Here is a 24,606-nt window from a genome sequence, read left to right on the forward strand (position 1 = left end):
GGGTTTCACCATGTTGGCCAGGCTGGTCTCGAACTCCTGACCTCAGGTGATCCACTCACTTTGGCCTCCCAAAGTGCTGGGATTACAGGCATGAGCCACTGTGCCCGGCCTAGCCCAATTTAGAAGCAAACCATGACCCCTCTGTTCTCAGTTGCAGAGAGATCCTACCAAGCTTCAAGGCAGACCCATGAGCCCTGTCAAACTTTGGACAGGGAGGAGAGGGAGGCAGGGAGGCAGGGAGGCACCCAGACCCACACCTGGGCCTGGAGATGCAAACTCAGGAGGAAGGAGTCAGGCCCTGAGAAAGAATCTGGGGATGGCATGGAGCTCAGTGAACACACCTAGTGGATGCCATTCTCTACCTCAGTCCCAGAGAACCCTCCCCAGGCCCCAGGCCCACAGCAGAGCTCCCATACCTGCAGTGCCCAGCAGTCGATTCTCCCACTATCAAGAGCTGCACAGCTTAAAATCTGGGTTGCCAGTTTTTGTGTGTGTGTCTTCAGAAACCAAGAGCAATCCGAGACCTTCAGGCTCCTTTTAGCAGGGCAATAAGATACGTCCTTTGTCAGGGCATGTTCCCAGCCCAGCCCTCCTCACTCCTGCTGGGCTTCTTACTTTGGCCTCTGTGAGAACTTCTAGCAGTGCCTGCCCCACCTGCCTTCCTACTGAGGTCAAGGCAACATGGTAAGTCAACCTCCAGCCACCCCTCTTACTAGAGGGTCAGAGGCTACCAAGGCTTGCCGAGCCTGTCAGCTTTGGATATTAGAATTTGAGGGTAGGAAGGTGGGACAGAGGGACCATGGCATCTTGATTGCATTTGTCACTTTGGCCCACCTAGTCCAGGTCCTTTTTCTGAATACTAGAAGGATATTTTTGAATCAGTGCTTCATGAAGAAAGCATAAAGGATGATTCTTGAGAAGGAACACATCTTATGTGAAGGAAATATAGTTTATGAAAGAGTTTTGCTGCTGAAATGGACTTTGTGAGCTGGTGAACATTAGGATGCATGATTCCTGGGCATTGCCCGGGCAAGTCCGTGGGCTTGTCTGGGAATGGGCCCAGCATGGGGATTGCCTAAAAATCCTCAGGTACATCTAATGTGCAGCCATCCATGAGAACAGCTGGTCTAGAGTCACAAATCTAGACCCACAAAGCTCCACAAGAGAATGGAGCACAGTACATTGTGTACACGGGGTTGGAACACAATGGTGCCGCTATGTATATGTGTGTAAATGTGTATATGTGTGTGCATATTTTTTATTTTAAAATTATGAATCTGTCTGCTGTCTGGGAGGTGTGCCCTACATTTCAGGTATAGGAGCAAAGTCAGACACAATCCCTGTGACAGAGGTTTCCTCTCTAGTGAGGAAGGACAAGTATGTCATAGCAAACGCTGATTAAGTGCTGTAAAAGGAAATTATACAGTGCTTTGCAAGCATGTAACAGAGAAGACTGTCCCAGTTTAGGATGATGGAGATAAGGAACTGATGGGGACAGGAGGCAGAGAACTTCTAGGCAGAAAAGGGCAGGTCCCTGGTGAAACCCCACCCTCAAGCCAAAAAGCCTGAAACTGCAGTCCGAAGTGAGAACTTCTATCCCTGTTTTCCCGCTTGAATGTTGCTTTTTCCTAAACTACCCATGGTCCCACCCCACCCCATCCTGTGCCTATAAAAACCCCAGACTCAGTCGGAGAGGAGCAGAGACTGTGGCTGGATGTTGGAGAGAAACGGCTTGACTTCAGAGGGACAGCTTGATGGCATAACTTCAGGGAAGAATCCAGCCAGAGACAGCTGGACTTCAGAGGAGGATTGCCTACCTCCACCCCCCAGTCCCCTTTTCAGCTCCCCTTCCTGCTAAGAGCCATTTTCATCAGCAATAAAATCCCCCACATTTACCATACTGCAACTCGTTCATGTGACCTCATTTTTCCTGGAAGCTGGACAAGAGCTCAGGAGCCACAAGTGTGGATACAAAAGGCTGTCACACCAGCCCTTTGTCCTCACTGGTGGAGGGCAGCTGCCTCACAAGAAAAGGCACAGGGTCCACTGAGCTGTTAACACTTAAGCTGTCTGTGGATGGCACAGCTAAAAGAGCACCGTACCACACTCTCTGGGACTTTGGGGGTCACAGGCACCCCCACCTGGATGCTGCTGCAGGGCCCACCTGGAGTTTGTTCCTGCCAGTGCTAAAGCAGCCAGCTGGTTCCAGCACTCATCACTCCAGTTCCCACCTCATTTGCTTGCACGCTGCCTCCCATGAGGAGTTGAAAGTGGTGGGCTGAGTAACTGAGGCACCCCTGTGGTGAGTCCTGCAAAGGGGTCAGGGAAATATCCTGCTTTAGAATATCCTGCTTCAGGCCTGAGACGTCAAAGGGACCATGTCTGACTTTGCCCCTCATAGTATCCATCGTGCCAGAAACATAGCAGGCATTCCGTAAATGTGAGCGTGACTGCCTCTGCTGTCAGTGGCTCTCCCCAACCCTGACCTCCACCTCCAGCTGGTTATCATTTGTCAAGTGCCACAGCCTTGCTGGCTTCCTAAGAAAGTTAACTACTCCTTTCTCCTGCTACCACATCACTTAGAATGTAACAATATGACCACACTGGTTTTAATTATTTATTCACATCTCTAATTCCCTTTTTAAGACTTTCATCTCCTTGAAGGCAAGAACTATGGGGGAATCCCAGTGTCCACGTGTGGCAGGCAATCTTGCGGCATGAGAGTAAAGGCTGCTAGTACCTCGGTTTCAGGACTTACTAATGCTACAGCATTGAGGGTGGAGGTCATGCCTACAGGAAACTGACAGCACTCAAAGCCTTCCAGTTACGAAGATCCAGGGATTCCCAACCTACAGGGAGTCTTCTCCGAGGAGACAGATGCCCTGGGTTGCTCCCAGAATACGATACTAACATCGCCTCCATTTTCCAATACACCAAAACTGCTCACCTCTGGGGAAGGTATAAGTCACTTAATGCTATAGACCAAATGTATGTATCTCCCAAAACTCTTATATTGAAGCCTTACCCCCCAATATGATATTATTTGGAAGTGGGGCCTTTGGGAACTATTTAGGTTTACATGAGGTCAGGATGGTGACGCCCTCGTGATGGGATCAGTCTAAGAAGAGACTCTTTCCCCTCCCTACCCCTGCCATGTAAGGACACAGCACAGAAGGTGGCTGTCTGCAAGCCAACAGAGGGCCCTCACTAGAGCCCGACCGTGCTAGCACCCTGATCTCAGACTTCCACCCACCAGAACTGTAATAACATTTCTGTTGTTTCAGCTATCCAGTCTACTGGCTTTTGAGCAGACTAAGACACTTAGCAAACAAGATAGAATGGGAAACAGGTGAGTCACTTAATCTGTCTATGCCTGAGTTTCTTCCTCTGTACAATAAGCCTAATAATCATACCTGCCTCAAATAGTGTAGTGAGCATTACATGTTTTGTAAGTCATACGGTGCTCATTCATGGATCACCCATAGTGTTATTATCTTACAGGAAGGGGGAACAGATGAGGTATTGGGCTGGGCCCCTGTGTTCAGGCTGCTGCCCCCCCTCACTTAAAGTGAATCATGGAGTCGACCTGAGCTTTTCCTCATCGCTGCTTTATCAGCAACAGTTTCCCCTTGTTTCTCCCCACTCTACAGGGATGAGGTATGAGGAAATCAGCTGCAAATAAGCCCACTTAGATCCGGAGGGCCTCTGGGAGGACACAGAGCGAAGCCTATTCAACTGCCCTGTTTGGATCTGCAGGTCTCAAGGAGGTCACCAAGGCCTGATAAAGGACAGCAGGGGTTGCAGTAACTGAAGGAGATGGGGTGCTCTCAGGGTAACTTGGAGAGTAACTAATCATGTCAGATATGCTTCCTCCAGATTTCATTAGAACACGTGGAGAATGCACGAAAATTTACAGCTGCACTTAGGCAAAAACCAAGGTTCAGGCATAATTGCTACTAATTACCTCATTGATGAGATTGATTGAGGAAAATATTCTTGATTACCTGCCACACGCTTTATCCTCTAAACCAGAACTTGCCAGGTGACTTTATCAATTATCCACCCAAGTCCATGGCAACATTGCTGTGAAAATCAGTAGGCCATCATCCGACTCCCCACCTTCCCACTCTATCTTTGCCTCTCTTGATTCCCTAATATGAATGTGCATAAGAATTATCCAGGAATTCTGTTAAAATGTCCAGAACCCTGAGAGGTTCTGACTTTTTAGTAGATCTGGAAGAAGGCCCAGGAAAAATGCATTTTTGGCTTGGTTTTTGTTTTTGTTTTGGAGATAGGATTGCATTCTGTCGCCCAAGCTGAAGTACAGTGGTATGATCATAGCTCACTACAGCCTCGACCTCCTGAGCTCAAGCAATCCTCCTGCCTCAGCCTCCCGAATAGCTGGGACTACAGGTGCAAACCACCATGCCCAGTTATTTTTTTTTTAACTTTTATTTTTGTGGAGGTGGGATCTCACTATGTTGCTCAGGCTGGTCTTGAACTCCTGGGCTCAAGTGATCCTCCCACCTTGGCCTCCCAAAGTTTTTGTTTTTTGCATTTATTTTGTAGTCAAGTGAAGCAGTGGGAGCAGAGAAGGAACAAAGAAATATGTAACTGGTTGTGATTAGTTGTAAAGGTGTGTTTTTAACAAGCACTTCAGATGATGTTAATGCAGGTGGTCCAGGGTCCATACCAGGACACATTCTTTCAGAGATGACATTCTTGGCTTATAAGACAAGAAAAGGGGAGAATTCCAGAATTCTGAATTTTTTAGTCACTTAACAAGAAATATAAATGAGTGGAGAGGATAAAAGTGGTCAAAATTGTTCATGATGAAGGAAGTGAGTGGTCTTTACAAAATCAGACTGCCCAAAAAGGAACTGCAAATGACTCTTTTTTTTTTTTTAATGACTCTTAAGCATAGACTGAGATACCAGCAGTTGGAATAGGGCATCAGCCAGCCTCAGGCCTGGCAACTAGAAGAATGGAAGCTAAGTATCCCAAACTAAGCTAGAAGTTGTATCCACAGCCTTAGGTTGGTTTAAAAAAAAAAAAAAAAAAAGGCTGCCAGGACCCAAGTGTTCAGATGACTGGGGGACGAAGGACATTCTAGTCACCTTGTATGATAGGCACCATGACTAGATAGATCCCTCCTGGTTATATGATAAATAAATGGAAAACCCTGCAGGATTCAGGTCTGTACAAAATCCTGCAACAAGAAGGGAAAGGTGTCCCCGCTCTGAAGACTTAGGGGAGGAATTTTCTGTAAGAAGCAAATGAAAACTATTGAGTACGCTTATAAAATATTAATGAGGATACAGCTGCATTATAGATTAACTTAGGATAACTTTTTTTTACAAAATTTGAATAGAAGACAAAATGGTAACTTGAATGAGACATATACCATGTTCTATGAAAGAAAAATTCAGTATTGTGAAGATGCCAACTATCACAAGTTAATTTATAATTGTAATACAATTTCAATCAAAATCCCAATGAGATTATCTTATTTAATAAAATTCACTTCAAATTAATGTAGAAGAATAGAAAGTGAAAATAATTTAGAAAAATTTTAAAGGAAAAGATGAGGAAAATCATACCCAACCAGATGAAGTCCACTACAAAGTTATTAATTTTAAAACCGTGCAGTATTAATTGAAGACACAACAAACAGATTAATGGAAAAAATAGCAGCCCAGAAACAGATAAATCCCAGAGTATAAAAGAACTTAATACGTGATGAATAAACTCATGATTCTCAATGAGGAATGGATTTAGTCAACAAATGATGCTGAGGAAATTGGCTGTTAGGGAGAGAAAAATAAATTTAAAACCTAACTTTACAACATATACCCAAAAAAATTCTAGGTGAATTCAATGCTTAAATTTTAAAAATCTAAATAACACAATACTTTTTAATAAGATGATTTTATCTTATTTATTAGCTACACAGTACTTTTTAATAAGGCAATATTTATCTTATTTATTAGATATAGGAAGAATTTCTAAGTCTAAAATTAGATTAAGTTTAAAAGAGCAGAAGTGATAAATTTTACCATAGAAACATAAAATCTTTGGCATAGAAAAATTTCTTAATTAAAATGAAAGACACACTTAAAATGTTTATGACAATAAAGACAAAGTTTTAATGTTATTTATATGCATTGAATTCCTTGTAAACTAAGAAAAACATTGACTTCTGGATAAAAATGTCAGATTGCACTCTTACTCCCTCTTAAAAATCCACTAAACTGACATTAAAATGTATTTTAGAAGCATAAATCACAAGGATTAAGAGAATGGAGCAGGACACAATCACAACAAAATTTTGGAAGTTGAAAAGCAGATATAGATTGGTAACTGATTAAACAGCCCTGGAATCTTATGCTAGCAATAGGTAGATGGCAATATTCTGAAAAACACACATTCCAAGGAATTGATTCTTAAAGTGGGATATATGTGAAGCCAAAACAAGTTCAAAGTCCTCTGTAAGCACCAGCCAGGTGACAGTCCTCCCATCTTGGCAGAAGACTAGGTGTTTATCCTCTAGAAAAGGCAAAATACAGGGTCTCTGGGCCACAAGAAAACAGGTAGATTGGTTCATGTTAAAAACTCTCAATAAACTAGTTACTGATGGAACATATCTCAAAATAATAAGAGCTATTAAATCCATAGCCAATATCATACTGAATGGGCAAAAGCTGGAAGCATTCCCTTTGAAAACTGGCACAGGACAAGGATGCCTTCTCTCATCACTCCTATTCAACGTAGCATTGGAAGTTCTGGCCAGGGCAATCAGGCAAGAGAAAGAAATAAAGGATATTCATATAGGAAGAGAGGAAGTCAAATTGTCTCTGTTTGCAGATGACATGATTCTATATTTAGAAAACCCCATCGTCTCAGCCCCAAAACTCCTTAAGCTGACAAGCAACTTCAGTAAAGCCTCAGGATACAAAATCAATGTGTGAAAATCACAGACATTCCATACACCAACAATAGACAAGCAGAGAGCCAAATCATGAATGAACTTCCATTCACAATTGCTACAAAGAGAATAAAATACCTAAGAATACAACTTACAAAGGACATGAAGGACCACTTCAAGGAGAACTACAAACCACTGCTCAAGGAAATAAGAGAGGACACAAACAAATGGAAAAGCATTCCATGTTCATGGATAGAAAAAATATCATGAAAATGGCCACACTGCCCAAAATAATTTATAGATTCAATGCTATTCCCATTCAGCTACCATTGACTTTCTTTGCAGGATTTGAAAAAAAAAAACAAAAAAACAACAACAAAAAAAGTTTAAATTTCACATGGAACCAAAAAAGAACCCATATAGCCAAGACAATCCTAAGCAAAAAGAACAAACCTGGAAGCATCACACTACCTGACTTCAAACTATACTACAAGGCTACAGTAACCAAAACAGCATGTACCAAAACAGACATATAGACCAACGGAACAGAATAGAGACCTCAGAAATAACACCACACATCTGCAACCATCTGATCTTCGACAAACCTGACAAAAACAAGCAATGGGGAAAGGAATCCCTATTATAAATGGTGCTGGGAAAACTGGCTAGCCATATGCAGAAAACTGAAACTGGACCCCTTCCTTATGTCTTATACAAAAATTAACTCAAGATGGATTTAAGACTTAAATGTAAAACCAAACACCATAAAACCCTAGAAGAAAGCCTAGGCAATACCATTTAGGACATAGGCATGGGCAAAGACTTCATGACTAAAACACCAAAAGCAATTACAACAAAAGCCAAAATTGACAAATAGGATCTAATTAAACTAAAGAGCTTCTGCACAGCAAAAGAAACTAGCATCAGAGTGAACAGGCAACCTACAGAATGGGAGAAACTTTTTGCAATCTACCCATCTAGCAAAGGTCTAATATCCAGAATCTACAAGGAACTTAAACAAATTTACAAGAAAAAAAAAACCCTATCAAAAAGTGGTCAGAGGATATGAACAGACACTTCTCAGAAGAAGACATTTATGCAGCCAAGAAACACATGAAAAAAAGTTTATTATCACTGATCATTAGAGAAATGCAAATCAAAACCACGATGAGAAATCATCTCACGCCAGTCAGAATGGTGATTATTAAAAAGTCAGGAAACAATAGATGCTGGTGAGGCTGTAGAGAAATAGGAACGCTTTTACACTGTTGGTGGGAGTGCAAATTAGTTCAACCATTGTGGAAGACAGTGTGGCAATTCCTCAAGGATCTAGAACCAGAAATACCATTTGACCCAGCAATCCCATTACTGGGTATATATCCAAAGGAATATAAATCAATACTATCAAGACACATGAACGTGTATGTTTATTGCAGCACTATTTACAATAGCAAAGACTTGGAACCAACCCAAATGCCCATCAGTGATAGACTGGATAAAGGAAATGTGGCACATATATACCATGGAATACTATGCAGCCATAAAAAAGGATGAGATCATGTCCTTTGCAGAGACATGGTGAAGCTGGAAGCCATCATCCTCAGCAAACTAACACAGGAACAGAAAACGAAACACCACATGTTCTCATAAGTGGGAGTTGAACAATGAGAACACATGGACACAGGGAAGGGAGCAACAAACACTGGGGCCTGTCGGGGGGTCGGGGGCAAAGGGAAGGAGAGCATTAGGACAAATACCTAATGCATATGGGGCTTAAAACCTAGACAATGGGTTGAAAGGTGCAGCAAACCACCATGGCACATGTATACCTATGTAACAAACCTGCACATTCTCCACATGTATCCTAGAACTTAAAGTAAAATAAATAAATAAATAAATAAATAAATCAGGTAGATTTGGAAGCAGGGATACCATACTGAATACTGGGGTATAATTTAATGTGTGCATTCTGAACACTAAAACCTCCAGCTCACTTTCTCACTCAGCTTCCAGAATATTTCCAACCAGGCCTTCACCCTCTAGGCAAGGGACTGGACGATCCTTTTAGGGAGAATGTGACAAGATGTCAGGAAGAGCATAAAGATGGCTAAATTTAGGCCTCTCCAGCTAGACCATGGTGCCATTTAAAGATTACACTGTGAAATGTGTTTTCTGCAATTGGGTTTTGGGGCATTCCTGCATATCATGTTACAGTGAGCCCAAAGAGAACAAGACCCACTCTCAGGCTCAGAACCTTTCAGTCAACATTTTAGGACTCTGCTCTTAAATATATGCAGATATACGAGGATCCCCAACAACAAAGGGAATATGAATAACAGAGACAGATGAAAGTAACTTCTTCTGCAAGGAGATGGTAACTTTAAAACATCAGTCTCATTTATGTCTTTGAGAGAGAAGAGAAGATTGTGTATTTCTAAAACACGAACAGGATGCATCAAGAGGAATATTCAGAGAACAAAAAGAGCTCTTAATTCAGAAGAAGAGTTAGAAGATAAAATTGATGTGATTTTCTCCCACCACAAAAAACAAAAACCCAAAGAGATATAAATAGGAAAGAAACAAAAAGAAAATTAGAGAACTAGTACAGGAAGTTCAACATGTGAGTAACAGGAGTTTCAGGCCAGGCACAGTGGCTCATGCCTATAATCCTAGCACTGTGGGACGCTGAGATGGGAAGATTGTTTGAGCCCAGGAGTTCAAGACTTCACCCTATCTCTATAAGAAATGCAAAAATTAGCCAGGCATATTGGCGCATGCCTGTAATCCCAGCTACTTGAGAGGCTAAGGTGGGAGGATGGCTTGGGCCTAGGAGGTTGAGGCTGCAGTGAGCTGTGATTTTCAGTCTTCTGAAAGAAAATTATTTTTAGCCTAAAATTCTATACCCAGCCAAGCTATCAATCAAATTTGAGAGGAGAATCAAGACGTTTTCACACATGCTAAGTCTCACAAAATTTACCTCTCATGCATTCTCTCTCAGGGAGTTAATGGATTATGTGTTTCACCAAAAAAAAAATTTTTTTAGAGGAAGACATGGGAACAAAAGATTCAGCAGAGAAAGGGAACTCCCAGGATAAGGGTGAAGGGGCATCTCTGGATGACAGCTGAGCACCAGAAATAGACAGCAACTGTTCTAGATTGTAGTAAGTCAGAGAGCCCCAGGAGATAGTTCATCAAGAAGATGAAGTTCATTCTTCTAATATGAATAAAAATTTTAAGAAGATATTTAGACAACAGGCAGAGCATTTAAAATTGAATTAGAAATAAGTAGACAGAAAATTAAGTATCTCAAAAACAAGAAACATATTAACTCCAGGAAAAACAAAAAGTTGGGCAGGAAAAGAACTTTATGATTCAGCTCTGAAGAGCATCATCGTCATTCTAATGTAAACACTGAATGTTTACCTGTACCAGGTGGGTGGGAAGATAGGAGGATGGGAAGTATGCTTGCATGTGGTGGGAGTGGGGTAGTGAAAGAAAATGAAATTGCCATCATTTGTATTGGCACATCAATTGGTAATGGAAGTGTGTTATTTAGAGATACAGAAGAAAATATCTATATCACCAGCTTAGAAAGGTGCAAGTGCTTGCCTCTGCCTAGAAGAAAAGAAGAGGAAGATTCTGGTGGGGACGGGAAGCCTTTCTTATCTGCTACCCGGAGTGTGCCCTGACACCCCAAACTGGCAACAGACTGGGGTCTTTGCTCCAGCCCTCTGTTCTGTTATGCTCCCAAACCAAGCATACCTGCCCCTTTTGTTGTTATGGCTTTAATGCTGATCATCACAGAGAAACAGACTGGCGAGACAAAGATTAAAAGCAGGTGAAACCACAAAGGTTGCAGAATCTCAGCAGTTGTCTCGAGGCTGAGGCCTTGACCACAGCTCCAGGTCCCCCTCCCAAGATAGTCACGAGCAGCTTCCTGGACTTTCACTCTTAGGCACAGATTCAAAGGGTACAGCTCACAAAATATGCCCTGATACTATTCTAAAAAACATTTTGAATTGTTTTTATTTTCCCCAGTTATAAAACACATGCACTTTGAAGAAAAGCAAATAGCAAATCAAAAAAAATATTAAGAATAAATTTAAATTACCATAATTCTACAACTCAGAAATAACCATTAACAGTTTGTTCCAATATTCTTTTGATCTGTAACTAGATACTTTATAAGCACACGTAAACTATAATACCTTTTAATATATGTACCACCCAGAAAAAAAATTAACATTTCTTCCAGTCTTTTTTTGATTTTTCACTAGGTAAGTGTACGTCAGCACATCCATAATGTATGTCTCTCATAATCAAGAGTTGCATTGGTCGCAGTAATAATAGTGAAAACTTGAAGCAACTTAAATGTTCCTTAATAGGAAATGCTTAAATAAACCAAAACGTATTTATTCTATGGAATACTAAACGACCAGTGTTTTACAAAGTGCTATTGCAGGAATGTATTAATTGAAATGGAAAGATATTTACAATGTATTATATATGCTTTTAAAAAGATGGAGCTGTTTTTTCCTCCACAATTAAGAAAATTAAAAATTATTTTAAAGAGGGAGAAGATATAAAATTGTGTATGTAGTATAATCCTTTTTTTAATGTGAAAAATAAATTTTCTGTGCCAGGAACTGAGCAAATTACTTTATGTGCATTATCTAATTTAATTTTCAAGGTTTGCAAAAATACAAAGTAGCTTCTCCTAATGGGAACAGGAGGTCTCTGAGAGAATATAAATGGAGATGTTGCCAGGGGTAGGGAGGACAAGGAGCAAGATGAAGTCCCCACTAGGTGGGGCACTATGCCCTCTGCACCGAGGGACTTGGAGAGGATGAAGCCCCAACTAGGTTTAGGGTTGGGACGTTGACAGCAAGAGCACCGTCATCTCAGACAAACATCGCCACTTTAAGTTCCAGCTCCCTTTCTAGCCTCAAGCATTTCAAGGCAATCACTTCTCTTCTAACTACAGAGTAAAACACAGATAAGACAGCTCAGACACAGACGGAGGTGGGGGGAAAGTCTCTTGGGTAACTGTCAAACCTCACCCTCATACAATGGGCCCCAGTAAGACAGTGGGCCTTAATAAGCACATTCCTTTTCCTTCAGGTGCACTAAGATAGGAAAGTTAAAAGCAGACTCAGGGAATATGCCTGCAGCTGCAGAAAGACGTATGGGAACAGACATACAACTCTCCCTCCCAAATAAACACAACAAAAAGACACAGAAGCAGTCCAAACCTCTGGTAAACTCTCCCACCCTGAATCCTTAAAAACTCTTAGTCTGTAAAAGAGTGGGGCTCTAACCTAACTCGGCCAGCAGCCCCTCTCAGGTTTGTTTAAAATAAACCTGACTCTGTTAACTGTAAACCCACCCTTCGTGTTTCTCTCCTCTTTCTTTAATTCTTACAGATGTGTGAAGTTTGACCAACTTGTGAGTAAATGGGAGAGATGTCACCAGCTGGGGATGGATGCCTCCGGAGCTCCAGTTGCTGGAATCCAACCTCTCCTGTGTCATCACCTGTGTGTTCCCTTCTTGGAGCCCATCCAGTGAGTGGGTAAAAAATGATGTCACAAGGACTTTTATTTGAAATAGGTCAGGGAGGGGAGGAGAGCCTCTGGAATGTGGAATGGGACTGATTAATTCTTCTTGAATTTAAAAGGGTCATTGTGTTTTGAGAAATTCTGGGCACCTCACAGGACCCAACTTTGTTACTTTTTTCCCTGAGCTTCCTACATCAGTCAGGGAAGGACCTGCTAAATTGTGGAAGGGCTCCTCCCATGCCTTCCTTGTGATGACTACCCAACAGAAACCCAGGTTACTCCTCCAAACACATTAGTACTTCCAGTTTCTCTGACGTGGCTGATCACCAGCTCACTCTCCTACCCCTCTGGCCAGAGCCCTAGGGTTGCATCTGGTAACCTACCTTTCAACAGGGGCAGGGGCAACATGGCTGCAGACCCCTGGTGGTTAGCATGATCTTTCTGCAGAACCAGCGCTAGGGCAAGGTAAGGCTCAGCCAGCAGGGAAGATGGTAGATGAAAAGGACCCAGGCCAGGGCTGACTCCGGCCAAACTGTATGCAAGTAAGCATGAGACTTTGGAATTGCTTTGTGGCAAGAGTTCTTGCTCCACATTTGAGATATTCCAAGGATAATAGAAAGGGAGACATATCGCCTGGGATCACTCCAGAAAACGAAATTACCAGAATTATGCAAAAATCATGAATAATTCCAGAGATTAGTTAAAATATGGAGTTTCACATAGTCAATATTTTCTTCCTCTAGCGATTGCCTTTTAAACTTGATGTCTTCTTTTGAAATGAATGGTGATGCATTCCTTTACGTGAATTTCAGAAGTGAGCACTAAGTAAGGAAGACCTTTAGGGGATACACCCAAGACCTCTAAAGTCATACAAAGGAGGCAGCCATCCACACTGTTGAGAATTACAGCTCCTGCCAACCCTGGGTGAAACAACTGTTAGCTCTTATGCCCAAAGCAGTGGCTATTACCTTTTCCCTTCTGAGTATTTAACTTAGGAAGTGCTAAGATCTTCTGAAGTCTTATTGCGACATCGGCATTCTTGTTTCTAATCTAGAAAAGCCCATCATTAAATATTGCTTAACCAACAATCAAATCTACTTGGCCTTTAGTTCATAAGCTATTAGTTAGGTTTTACAACCTATCTGTTTCAGGTAAGTTACTCATTAGGATCTGAGAGGGAAGCCCATTTGCGGGGGTGAAACAAAACTCAAGTTTGTTTCTGCCCTCAGCTTAGTCTAAAGACAGGAGCATGATTTTATTTCTGAATTGTATTTCCCTCTTTTCTTTGCATGTTTAATTAGGGTATAAATTCCTTGAACCCTAATTTCTGATTAGTTTGTGCTTTTCACAGAACTTACCAGAAGGCTAGCCCCATAGGCCTTTTCAGTCCTGATGATTCAGTTGAAATAGGACACTTGGCCAGGCGGGGTGGCTCACGCCTGTAATCCCAGCACTTTGGGAGGCCAAGGTGGGCGGATTCTCTAAGGTCAGGAGTTTGAGACCAGCCTGGCCAAAAATGACAAAACCCCGTCTCCACTAAAAATACAAAAATTAGCTGGGTGTGGTGGCACACACCTGCAATCCCAGCTACTAGGGAGGCTGAGGCAGGAGAATTGCTTGAACCTAGGGGGCAGAGGTTGCAGTGAGCCGAGATGGTGCCACTGCACTACAGCCTGGGTGACAGAGCAAGACTCTGTCTCAAAAAAAAATGAAAAAGAAGGAAAGAAATAGGACACTTGGTCAATTTCTCTGTCAACATCAGAGGTGTCCACAATATTAGAGATGGAAGGGACTTTTTGATACTACCTAGTTCATCTTGTTTAATTTGCAGATGAGGAACTGGAGCCTTAAAGAGGGTTTATGACTCATCCAAGTTCCCACAGCACAGAGCTAGAATTCAGCCCTCTAGTTTCCAAATGTGAAGCTTTTCCATAATCAAAATTAACATCACCTCAGGTTTGGGTGAGGGGCTGCCCCATTCACAATAGCTTTGTGTTTGTAATTCTTCATGGGGCGGGGGCTGGCGTGGGGGCTCCTGGGTATCTCCACAGGGAGTTACAAGGCCTCTCCACTGCTACTGCAACATCTTACATTGTGGGGCTAATCCTGGAAGGGAGGGGTCTGGATTTTAGGGGCCTGATAGACCAGAGTGAACCCTTGGAAGGCATCTTGGCTCACAGAGATAGTGACAAAGGAGGAAGAGGGGGAAGGGAAGTCACCTGTGCAAGAGGGAGGCACTGGCCTCCCATCCTCTACAGAACAAAGGGAGAGCTTAAGCACTGTTAGGTCTCCTGGAAATGACTTGCAAAGGAAGTACTTTGGGAAGTACTTTTGATTTGATTTAGACAAAAAGACCATCCTAGGAATGAACATTTTCTTCCAGATGCTGCCTAGATTCCATCTTTGGAAATAACTAGCCAACCTCCGTCTACACTTCTGTAGCTTTGATTCAGATAATTAAGACTAATTGCGTATTCATTGTTCCTGCCGAGTCATTTTCTCTTAAGATAGGCAGAAGCACATTGTGGGGAATGTTTTCCATTTTCCTTTGCAACCCCAGAGCACAGGCTTGGCGCAGATCAGATAGAAAGTGGAATTACAGTGATGGGCCCCTCCCATCACTGTGTAAAGTGGAATTACACCCGCTGGGCCAGTTCACCCGATGTCATGACATGATGGTGCAGGACCAGAGGCCACTTTAGGATGTGAATATGTCCTCTAGCACCTGGCACTTGATGTATGCAGACAGTGGATGACCAACAAGGTTTGAAATGTATGGAGCCAGAAGCTATCTGTAGAAAACTTGACAATCATCAGTTCCTTCCAAAGCCCAGATAGGAGTCTTGCAGTGTGTTCACTAACCATATGCCTTTGTAAAATCTGTATAAGCAAAAGGTTACAGTCGCCATTGACTTCAACAGCTGTCCCTGTCCACTTTGATCTCCCTAACTCTAAACCATGGCTCAGATGGCATTTGAAAGGCCATGGGACTTGGCTAAGGGGGAGTCGAGTCAGGATAAATCTAGTTAGAATGTAGTGGGATATATTAATGCAGTTGCAGATCACTGACCCACCTATGTATAAGGAATTTATTGCTAGCCTTCTTGGTATAATCAGTTTCCAGCAATTCTCCTAACACCCGCTGGGCTAGTTCACCCGATGTCATGACATGATGGTGCAGGACCAGAGGCCACATTAGGATGTGAATATGTCCTCTAGCAACTGGCACTTGATGTATGCAGATAGTGGATGACCAACAAGGTTTGAAATGTATGGAGCCAGAAGCTATCTGTGGAAAACTTGACAATCATCAGATATGCAAAATTGCCAGAGAATTGGTTGTTATTGATGTCTAGGCAAAAGTGGACATTTTCTCCTATCAGGAACATACTTAGGAATGCAGCATATAAACTTATGAATTCACTACGCATTTAAACATTTTTTGATAGGAATCAGGTCCAATAAAGTTTATCAGAACTCCTGTGTTTGTAAGGCACAAGTCTATAGCAGTACCACAGTCTGCATGGAAAGTCATAATGAGGCATCCCAGCTAGCAGTAATAACAAATAAACTTGGACTAACCCATCCTAGAGGAATGACTGAGTTATCTTTCCTTTTTTTATGCAAAATGAGGTCATTGAAGAGATGAAACCATAAAATGTAGAGGGAAAAAGTATCATAGGTGACTGTCAGATGGTTAAATAATAAATATGTCATGCTATTTTCTGAAATGTGTGACATTTGTAGTATTTATCTGTTTTTTAACACCTGTAATTTATTGTAATTACTTTCTTAAATCTAAATAAATATTTTCTTTTGTGCACAATTTTATATTTGTAATTTTCTGTTCTTTTTCTTAAAGGGGACACCAAAAACCGTCTAAGCTTCAGGTTGTGCAAAACTCTCTTTGGACTGGATGCTAAATAAACATAAGGGAAGGAACACCGGACTAACAGGTTTGCAGGGAGGGAGGAGAATGAGAAAGATCTAGAGGACCTACAAAGAAATTTCCCAAGAAGGTGGTAACCCAAAAAAGCCATTGTGTGAGGTTCTAGGGAATCACAATGGGGTAGGGAATGGTAATGGGGAGCGTGAAAAAAGAGGATGTGTGGAAATGAGGAAGGAATGGTCTCCAAAGACACATTTCCTGGCTTCACAATTTTGTCCAGGCCAGAGTAATAGAGCTCCATTTTACTCGGGCTAATTTTAGCAGCCCACATATGAACACGAGGACTTGATTTTTTTTATTTTAAAAAAGGGATTCCACTGATTATACCAATTGAGCATCTCAATGATTCTGTAAGGGAACAGAGGCACATAGACTCATTAGCTGCATTGCACAGGTCCCAAACCACAGTGAGTGTCTGCTGTCTTGTCTACCCAGAGCAGAATTCCTCTACTCTGCTTTACTGGGAAATCTTCCCGAATGGGAGTTGCCATATTTGTTGCCCAGGCAGCTCCAGGGCTGGGCAACAGAGCTCTCCTGGAATTTTACAACGTGAGACTAGCCAGAGCAGCCCTCACTTGCTTTTGGGTGGTAAGTAGGAGGATGTCTAGGAGTGCTGCCTGCAGTCACGTTGTGATGGTTGAATTTATGGGTCAACTTCACCAGGCTAAGGGCTGCCCAGATGGCTGGTAACATATTGCAGGGTGTGTCTGTGAGGGTGTCTCTGGAAGAGATTATCATTCGAATTGGTGAAGTGAGTAAAGAAGATCACCAATGCGGTGGGAATCATCCAATCCACTGAGGACCCAAATAGAACAAAACTCAGAGAAAGACTGGATTCTCTTGCTCTCTTCCTGAGCTGGGACAGCCATCTTCTCCTGCCCTCAGACACTGGTACTCTCAGGCCTTCAGACTCAGACTGAAACTTACAATACTGGCCTACCCTACCCTGACCTCAACATTCAGTCCTTTGGACTCAGCCTGAACCACCAGCTTTCCTGGTTCTCCAGCTCGCAAGTAGCAGATTGCAAGTAGCAGGACTTTGGCCTCCATGACTGTGTGAGCCAATTCCTGTAATAAATCTCCTCTTCATATATCTCTATATATCCTATTGGCTCTGCTTCTCTGAGAACCCTGACTAACGCACACGTGCAGGAAGGCTGTCTGCAAGTAAGAAGACCAGGCGCCGGCAGAGTAATGAAGAGACGGTCCTGCCCTCCAGCCAGAAGAGAGCCTCCTGCACTTAGCCCAGTGCCTTAAAGGGTCCACTCTAGCTTCTCAGGGAGGAGTCTGCAGGGCCAAGGGGATGTGCTAACCTGAGGTCTGTGTCCCTCTCCCCTTTGAGTCCCCGAAATTCTGTGCCCAAATGGCCCTGAGCCTCTTCCAGAGGCTGCTTGTGTGTCTTCCGTAGACACTGCTGAGGGCAGGCAATGATACAGGTGCACACGCCCCAAAGATGGCCATGGGCCAGCTGTTTGAGGGCAGTTATTTGGGAAGTCTGTTGTCATGGAGGCGAGAAAAGAAGTTGGATGTGCAGGTTGGGGTGTCCACATCCATACACAGGAGACCATTTGTGATTTGGAGTAAAGCTTGAAGTGGAGAGAGAACTGGGAGGCTGCAGGCTGAGGACTGGTCCTCACCATGTTGCCAGGCTCCAAAGCAGAGATCCAACTGGGCAGAAGATTCTAAGTTCAAACCTGGCCTTTCAGGTAGAATGATGAGACCATGTTTTATTTCAGAGTTTGTCAGCTTGGTTTATAACTTTCCAATATTTAGACACGGAGTATGTGGGTCTCCATCTGTACTTGTGCCGGGTGTCTTGTAAATATTAAGGGCAGGCCTGAGCAGAGTCAAGAGACAGAGAGGATCCCGGCAGCATTTTAGTCCCTGGTTCATCGTGTTCCTGAGGCTTGGACACACCCCTGCGTTTCTCTTGTTTCCACCTTATCAGTTAATAAAGCATACATTTATGCCCAAGCTGATCTGGATTTGTGTTACTTCCTATCAAGGATCCTAGCCAATGTGGAGAGTAAGTGATGGAGCTGAAACCTGAACCCAGGCTCTGTCTCCTAACCCTGTGCACCCTCCCTTATGCCACACCAGCTTCCCAACTGTCTCTCCAGCCATGAGCCAAGAAAGCCTTGCTGGCACCCTGGCAGGTAAAAGTCAGAACCCGTGGGGAACCATTTTACCTACCTGACCCCTAAAAACACTTGCAGGAGCATGCAGATGCCGGAGATGAAGAAAATGGTGCTGATGAGGTAGCCCTGTGTCAGGACATCGTGCTGCAGGCACACGACCTTGGCCAGGATGAGTGGCACCGCCACGAGGCCCCCCAGGGCTGTGAGGAAGTGCTGTGGGCAGAGAGTGAGAGGAGCGGGCGTGTGATGCTGTGGCCTCCAGCTCCATTCTCATAATCCAAACCAGACAGTGCCCAACATTACCAGGGGTGCCTTTCCCACTGCTCTGAGAGTCACCTGACCATGAGTGACAAGCAAAGACAAGGCAAGCAGGGGGAATGAGGAAGGCCTGGTGGTGAGAAGCAGGGACCCAGCCATAGGGACTGGCCTCGGGATCAGGGCCCTGGCTCCAGGAACTCATATCCTGGGGAGGAAACCAAGGCAGGGAGGCAAGCATAGGAGGGGATAACAGGAACCAAGACAGGGCCTTCAGAGCAAGGCAAGAGGCTCATTATTAAACAAGGCCCACTGTGAGAGCAGACCATCTACAAGGAGAGCCTGAGCATGAGCTTGCAGCCATTGGCCAAAGGCTATTGGAGTTTCACTGGACAGGACAGAGTTAGACCCAGAGCTCAGGGTAGGGCTGAGCCCATAGCAGGCAGCCTTAGCTATAAAGAAGGTAAATTAAATATAGATGTCAGATTGACCAATTGATTGATAGATATAGGGCAAGCAATCAACACAGAAATGGGCCACTGATGGTTAGGCTTTGTATCCCCACCCAAATCTCACCTAGAACTGTAATCCTCATAATCCTCTTCTGTCAAGGGAGGGACCCGGGAGGAGGTGATTGGATCATGGGGGCGGTTTCCTCCATGCTGTTCTCGTGATAGTGAGTGAGTTCTCATGAGATTGGATGGTTTTATAAATGGAAGTCTCCCATCCCAGCACAGTGGCTCATGCCTGTAATCCCAGCACTTTGGGAGGCCGAGGCAGGCAGATCACCTGAGGTCAGGAGTTCAAGACCAGCCTGGCCAACATGGTGAAACCCCATCTATACTAAAAATGCAAAAATTAGCCAGGCATGGTGGCAGGTGCCTGTAATCCCAGCTACTCAGGAGGCTGAGGCAGGAGAATTGCTTGAACCTGGGAGGCAGAGGTTGCAGTGAGCCAAGATTGAGCCACTGCACTCCAGCCTGGGCCAGAGTGAGGCTCAATCAATCAATCAATCAATCAATGGCAGTTCACTGGGCTTTTCACTCTCTCTGTTTTGCCTGCTACCATGTAAGACATGCCTGCTTTCCCTTCTGCCATGATTGTAAGTTTCCCGAGGCCTCCCTAGCCATGAAGAACTGTAAGTCAACTAAATTTCTTTGTTTTATAAATTACCCAGCCTCAGGTAGTATCTTTATAGCAGTGTGAAAATAGACTAATGCAGCCTCTATCTCACACACTGTAGCCCCAGAGTTGAAAAGTTGGCCGGGTCTAGGGGGACATTTGTGGGCTGTTGTCAGTTTTGTTCTGAGCCACGCTAACTGGCCAATATATGGCTCCAGTCCCCACACATATCTGGCCACTGAGCCAAACATTCTGAGAACAGACATGTGAAGCCACTTGCTTCTCTCCTTCACTTCGATGCAACTGGCTCTCTGATACCTGAGGCCAGCATTTCCAGGGTCTCATGTTCCTGGTGCTGGTAGAATCACTCTGATTTGGCATCTGCAGGAGCAGCCAATGTCCCACTGCATGTTTACCCAAGAGTATTGGCTCTCCACCTCATCCCCTAAGAATACAGCATAAATCAAGCCAGCAGATGTAGGTTTGGTTTATAAAAGTTAGGTGCTGGGTTAGTCAAGATAAAAAAATGAAAGAAGAGAAGGAAGGACAGAAAGAAGGAAGAAAAGGAAGGAAGGAGGAAAAGGAGGGAGGGATAAAAAGAGAGGAAAGGAGAAGAAACAGGGAGAGATGGAAAAAAGGGAAAGAAAACAAAAGAAGGAAAGAGAGAGGAAGGGAGAGAAGGGAAGGAGGGAGGGAAGGAGATGGAAGTAAGGAAGGAGATGGAAGTAAGGAATGAGATGGACAGAAGGAAGGAGGAGGAGGAAGAAGGGAAGGGAAGAGAGGAAGGGAGGAAGGAAGGGAGGAAGGGAGGGAGGAAAGGAGGGAGGGAGGAAGGGAGGAAGGAAGGAAGGAAGGAAGGAAGGAAGGAAGGAAGGAAGGAAGGAAGGAAGGAAGGAAGGAAGGAAGGGCTGGCTGTAAGGCATTGCTCTACACAGAGTTCCCATCCAGTGCTGTTAGGAGGAATTAGGCCCAGAACACCTGATCCTTGTCCCAACCACTCCTGCTCCACACAACACAGAGCAAAATCTGCACACAAAGAAGGCAAAGCAAGGCAAATCAGGATGTTCTTATTTAGTTGGGGCTCTGATCCAAACCTCAGTGTGAGCTAAATTAGACCACAGGAAGGTTGATTTGTCTTTAAAAAATTAAACCTAAAAAATATCCATACATGGCACAGGCCTGCTTTTGCAATCCCCACTCACCTCCAAGCAAAGCTGAGTCTCAGAATGTGGGAACCCAACAGGACCAAGGACCACACCCTCTCCTCCGAGCCAGAGGGAGAGAGCACATGAGTGTTTTGCCCACCGTCTATAGTGAGACAGGCCTGGGACCCCAGAAGAAACCTGGGCCAGTCCACCTGGGAAGCCCAAGCCCCATGTCTCTCCAGCCATATGGGTGGAAGGTGTCATAAAAGAAAAGCAGAAGAGAAACGGCCAGGCCTTCTTTAAGGGAGCAGTTCCAGCTCCTGTTACCACTTCAACTGTCTCAGAGGCCATTTAACCAGTCATAGTTAATCCCCTGAAATAATCTGCCCAATGTGATCAGCGCTGCTCTTTGGCAGTAGAATAAGGGGATAGGATGCAACGTGTGTAGGAGGAAGGGGAGACCTTGAACTCACTAAAAGACCAAGTCTCCCACTTGCATTCTTTCTCTGGTTAACCCAGCAGATTCAGCAGACAAATTGTGGTCATCTAAAAATTGGCTGCCCCCTTGGGGAAGATGAGATAAGGGGGTGGGGGAGCTTCAGAGAATAGGTGCCTACGTGTTGTAGGGGCACTTTGACAATCCTTGCCATTGTTCCTACAGTCCTTCATAGTCTCTCATAGAGGTTCTTGGACCTGCTACCCACGAATTCAATGCAGACCATAATATTCTCCAGGCCAAGAATCCACCAGTGTTAGATTGCCCATCTCATAGCCTGCCCAGAAGCACTAGCTATAACCACCCTTACAGACAGGGCCAACTACCCCTCATTAGCAAATAAATCTCTTGATCGTACAGGCAATTTCTTTTCTTTCTTTTTTTGAGACAGAGTCTCATTCTGTCACCCAGGCTGTAGTGCAATGGCGAGATCTTGGCTCACTGCAACCTCCACCTCCTGGGTTCAAGCAATTCCCCTGCCTTAACTTCCTGAGTAGCTGGGATTACAGGCACCCACCATCACACCTGGCTAATTTTTGTATTTTTAGTAGAGAGGGGGTTTCACCATGTTGGCCAGGCTGGTCTCGAACTCCTGACCTCAAGTGATCTGCCCACCTCGACCCCACAAAGTGCTGGGATTACAGGTATGAGCCACTGCGCCTGGCCTTTTATTTATTTATTTATTTATTTATTTATTTATTTATTTATTGAGACAGTCTTACTCTGTTGCCCAGGCTGCAGTGCAGTAGCACAATTTCGGCTCACTGCAACCTCTGCCTCCCAGGTTCAAGCAATTCTCCTACTTCAGCCTCCTGAGTAGCTGGGATTACAGGCACAAGCCACTGCACCCAACTAATTTTTGTATTTTCACCATGTTGACCAGGTTGGTCTCAAACTCCTGATCTCAAGTGATCTTCCTGCCTTGGCCTCCCAAAGTGCTAGGATTAAGGCATGAGCCACCTTGCCTGGCCACCAGGCATTTTCATGGAAGCTGAAATTGGAAGAGAAGTTATCATCCACAGGGCTTGCTCTAAAGAAGGAGAACTGGCCTGGTACCTCTCACCTCCTCCAAGAGAACTGGGCCTTTAACCAGCCCAGTGAACCCACCTAGGAGAACAATGGCCCAGCCAGTCTTGGATATGGCCAGTCAATGCAGTAGGAGGGAAAATCCTCCTCTAATCCTCCACACCCCTCCCAACACCCATGGAGAGAGAGGCTGGAGGAGCTTTGAGTTCCTACGAGAGGTCAACAACTTCATTTGACCTGACTATGTGTTGATGTGGTTTTTGAGGCAGAGCCTCTTCAGGAGGAATTTTCTGGATCCCCAAGAAGATACAGAGATAACATGGCAGGATGTCCAAGATGCCATAGACCAGGCGGCTGCTGCGGGACTCCCAGGCTGCCTATCCGTCCTCCTGCCTTGGCCACAGGTTGGGAGCTGAGTACAACATCACCCCTCTGCTGGGAACAAGAAAAGGACACCTCTGGGCATTTCAAGAGGGATCAAGTGGACTTCCTGATTTCAACCGGACAGACGGCCTTCAAAACGCAAGAGGCAGTCGGACGGGGACAACTGTGGGCCAGCTCGGGATTTTAGGTGCAGACTCAAAAGAGCAGTGGCTTCCTATGCTATGATCTGCAGCATAGGAAGTCTGGGGCCACACGAGGGGAGTGGGCGCCTTACCCGATGCCTTGGCAGAGAAGCAGCTTTGTGGGAGAGGAGATGGGGCCAACTCCAAGATCAGAAAACGGGTAGTTTTCCCACATGGACCAGTGTTTCCATCTGCCAAAGCCCTCCTCACAACATGTTTATCGTAATGGGTGGTTTCCTTACCCATCCCTTCTGCTGAAATGTCAGTTTCCAGCATGCATGGATTGTTTCTCTCTTCTCATTCATCCCAGCTTCTAGTGAAGTCCCTGTGCTCAGTGTAGATGAAATGAATGAATGTAACACTGTAAATGAGCGCCACGCATACAGAATGATAGCCAACTTGCATTCCTCTCGGCTTAACCAAAATTAACTTTGAGTTATAGACCTTCCCTCCGACTTATTGGTGGGATAAATTACTAATCGGGCCCCTTCCTTATATTTCTGTCTCAGTTTTCTGATCTATATAAAAGAAACGTCAATAGCACCTACCTCATAGATGGATGAGAAAATCAAATTGGAGCATGAGCACATCGCCTAGCGCCTGGAACAATGTAATCACCCCATCAATATTATCGGGTCTAATTACTCTGAGCTTCCATATTTCCACATGTTCAAAGGGCCTTGCACATGCGCTTAGGGCCACCATTTGAGCATTTGGTCATGAGTGAGAAGAACATGACAGCATTGTCTCTGGTATGGCCAGAAGGTGGTAAGGCTGCCAATATGAAGATCAGGTCACTCTATGTGATGTGTTTCTGCAGGGTGCTAGTCCCCAGCCAGATCACAGAGGGCAGGTCTCTACAATGACACAGCCTGAGGATAGCATGGGCTTCTCATGGAGACAGTTCCAAAGAGAATGTCGAGGTCATCCACTCCAATGCCCAGGTCCCTGCCCACATACCCTTTACATCAGCTCAGCCTCAGAGAACAACTTCCGGAGCAGGGCCACATTATGATGCTCACAGGCACTGAGCACTTGGACTCTGTGGGCCCCTTCCTCCATAGAAAACATATTTAAAATTGTATTTGGAAGCTGGGCATCAAGGCTCACTCCTGTAATCCCAGCACTTTGGGAGGCTGAGAAGGGCAGATCACTTGAGCTCAGGAGTTCAAGACCAGCCTGGGCAACATGGCAAGACCCCATCTCTACAAAATATACAAAAATTAGCCAGGTGTGGTGGTGCACACCAGTAGTCTCAGCTACTACTATCCTCAGAGGTAGGAGGATCACTTGAGCCCAGGAGTTGAGGCTGCAGTATGCCATGACTGTGCCACTGTACTCTACTCCAGCCTGGGCAACAGACCAAGACCCTGTCTCAAAAATACAATAAAATAAATTATATTTGGGGACTACATTGGTGTAAAGATGA

The 24,606-nt window shown here is 44.4% G+C and overlaps 1 protein-coding gene and 1 long non-coding RNA gene across 2 annotated transcripts in view; both read right to left on the reverse strand.

The window, feature by feature from the left end:
* LOC144340117 (solute carrier family 23 member 1-like) overlaps positions 1–23,767 on the reverse strand; it is a 30,011-nt gene extending 6,244 nt beyond the window's left edge. Inside the window, exons 1-2 of the mRNA XM_077997897.1 lie at positions 23,726–23,767; positions 18,623–18,780 (exon numbers count right to left, since the gene is read on the reverse strand). Of these exons, the coding sequence (XP_077854023.1) occupies positions 18,623–18,780; positions 23,726–23,767 (200 nt within the window). The remainder of the gene's footprint in view (positions 1–18,622; positions 18,781–23,725) is intronic.
* The window catches only part of LOC144339976 (uncharacterized), a 69,664-nt gene that overhangs the window by 38,209 nt on the left and 6,849 nt on the right, over positions 1–24,606 (reverse strand). The window lies entirely within an intron of this gene.

This window comes from Macaca mulatta, chromosome 3 (genome assembly GCF_049350105.2).
Source record: "Macaca mulatta isolate MMU2019108-1 chromosome 3, T2T-MMU8v2.0, whole genome shotgun sequence".
Taxonomy (NCBI): Eukaryota; Metazoa; Chordata; class Mammalia; order Primates; family Cercopithecidae; genus Macaca; species Macaca mulatta.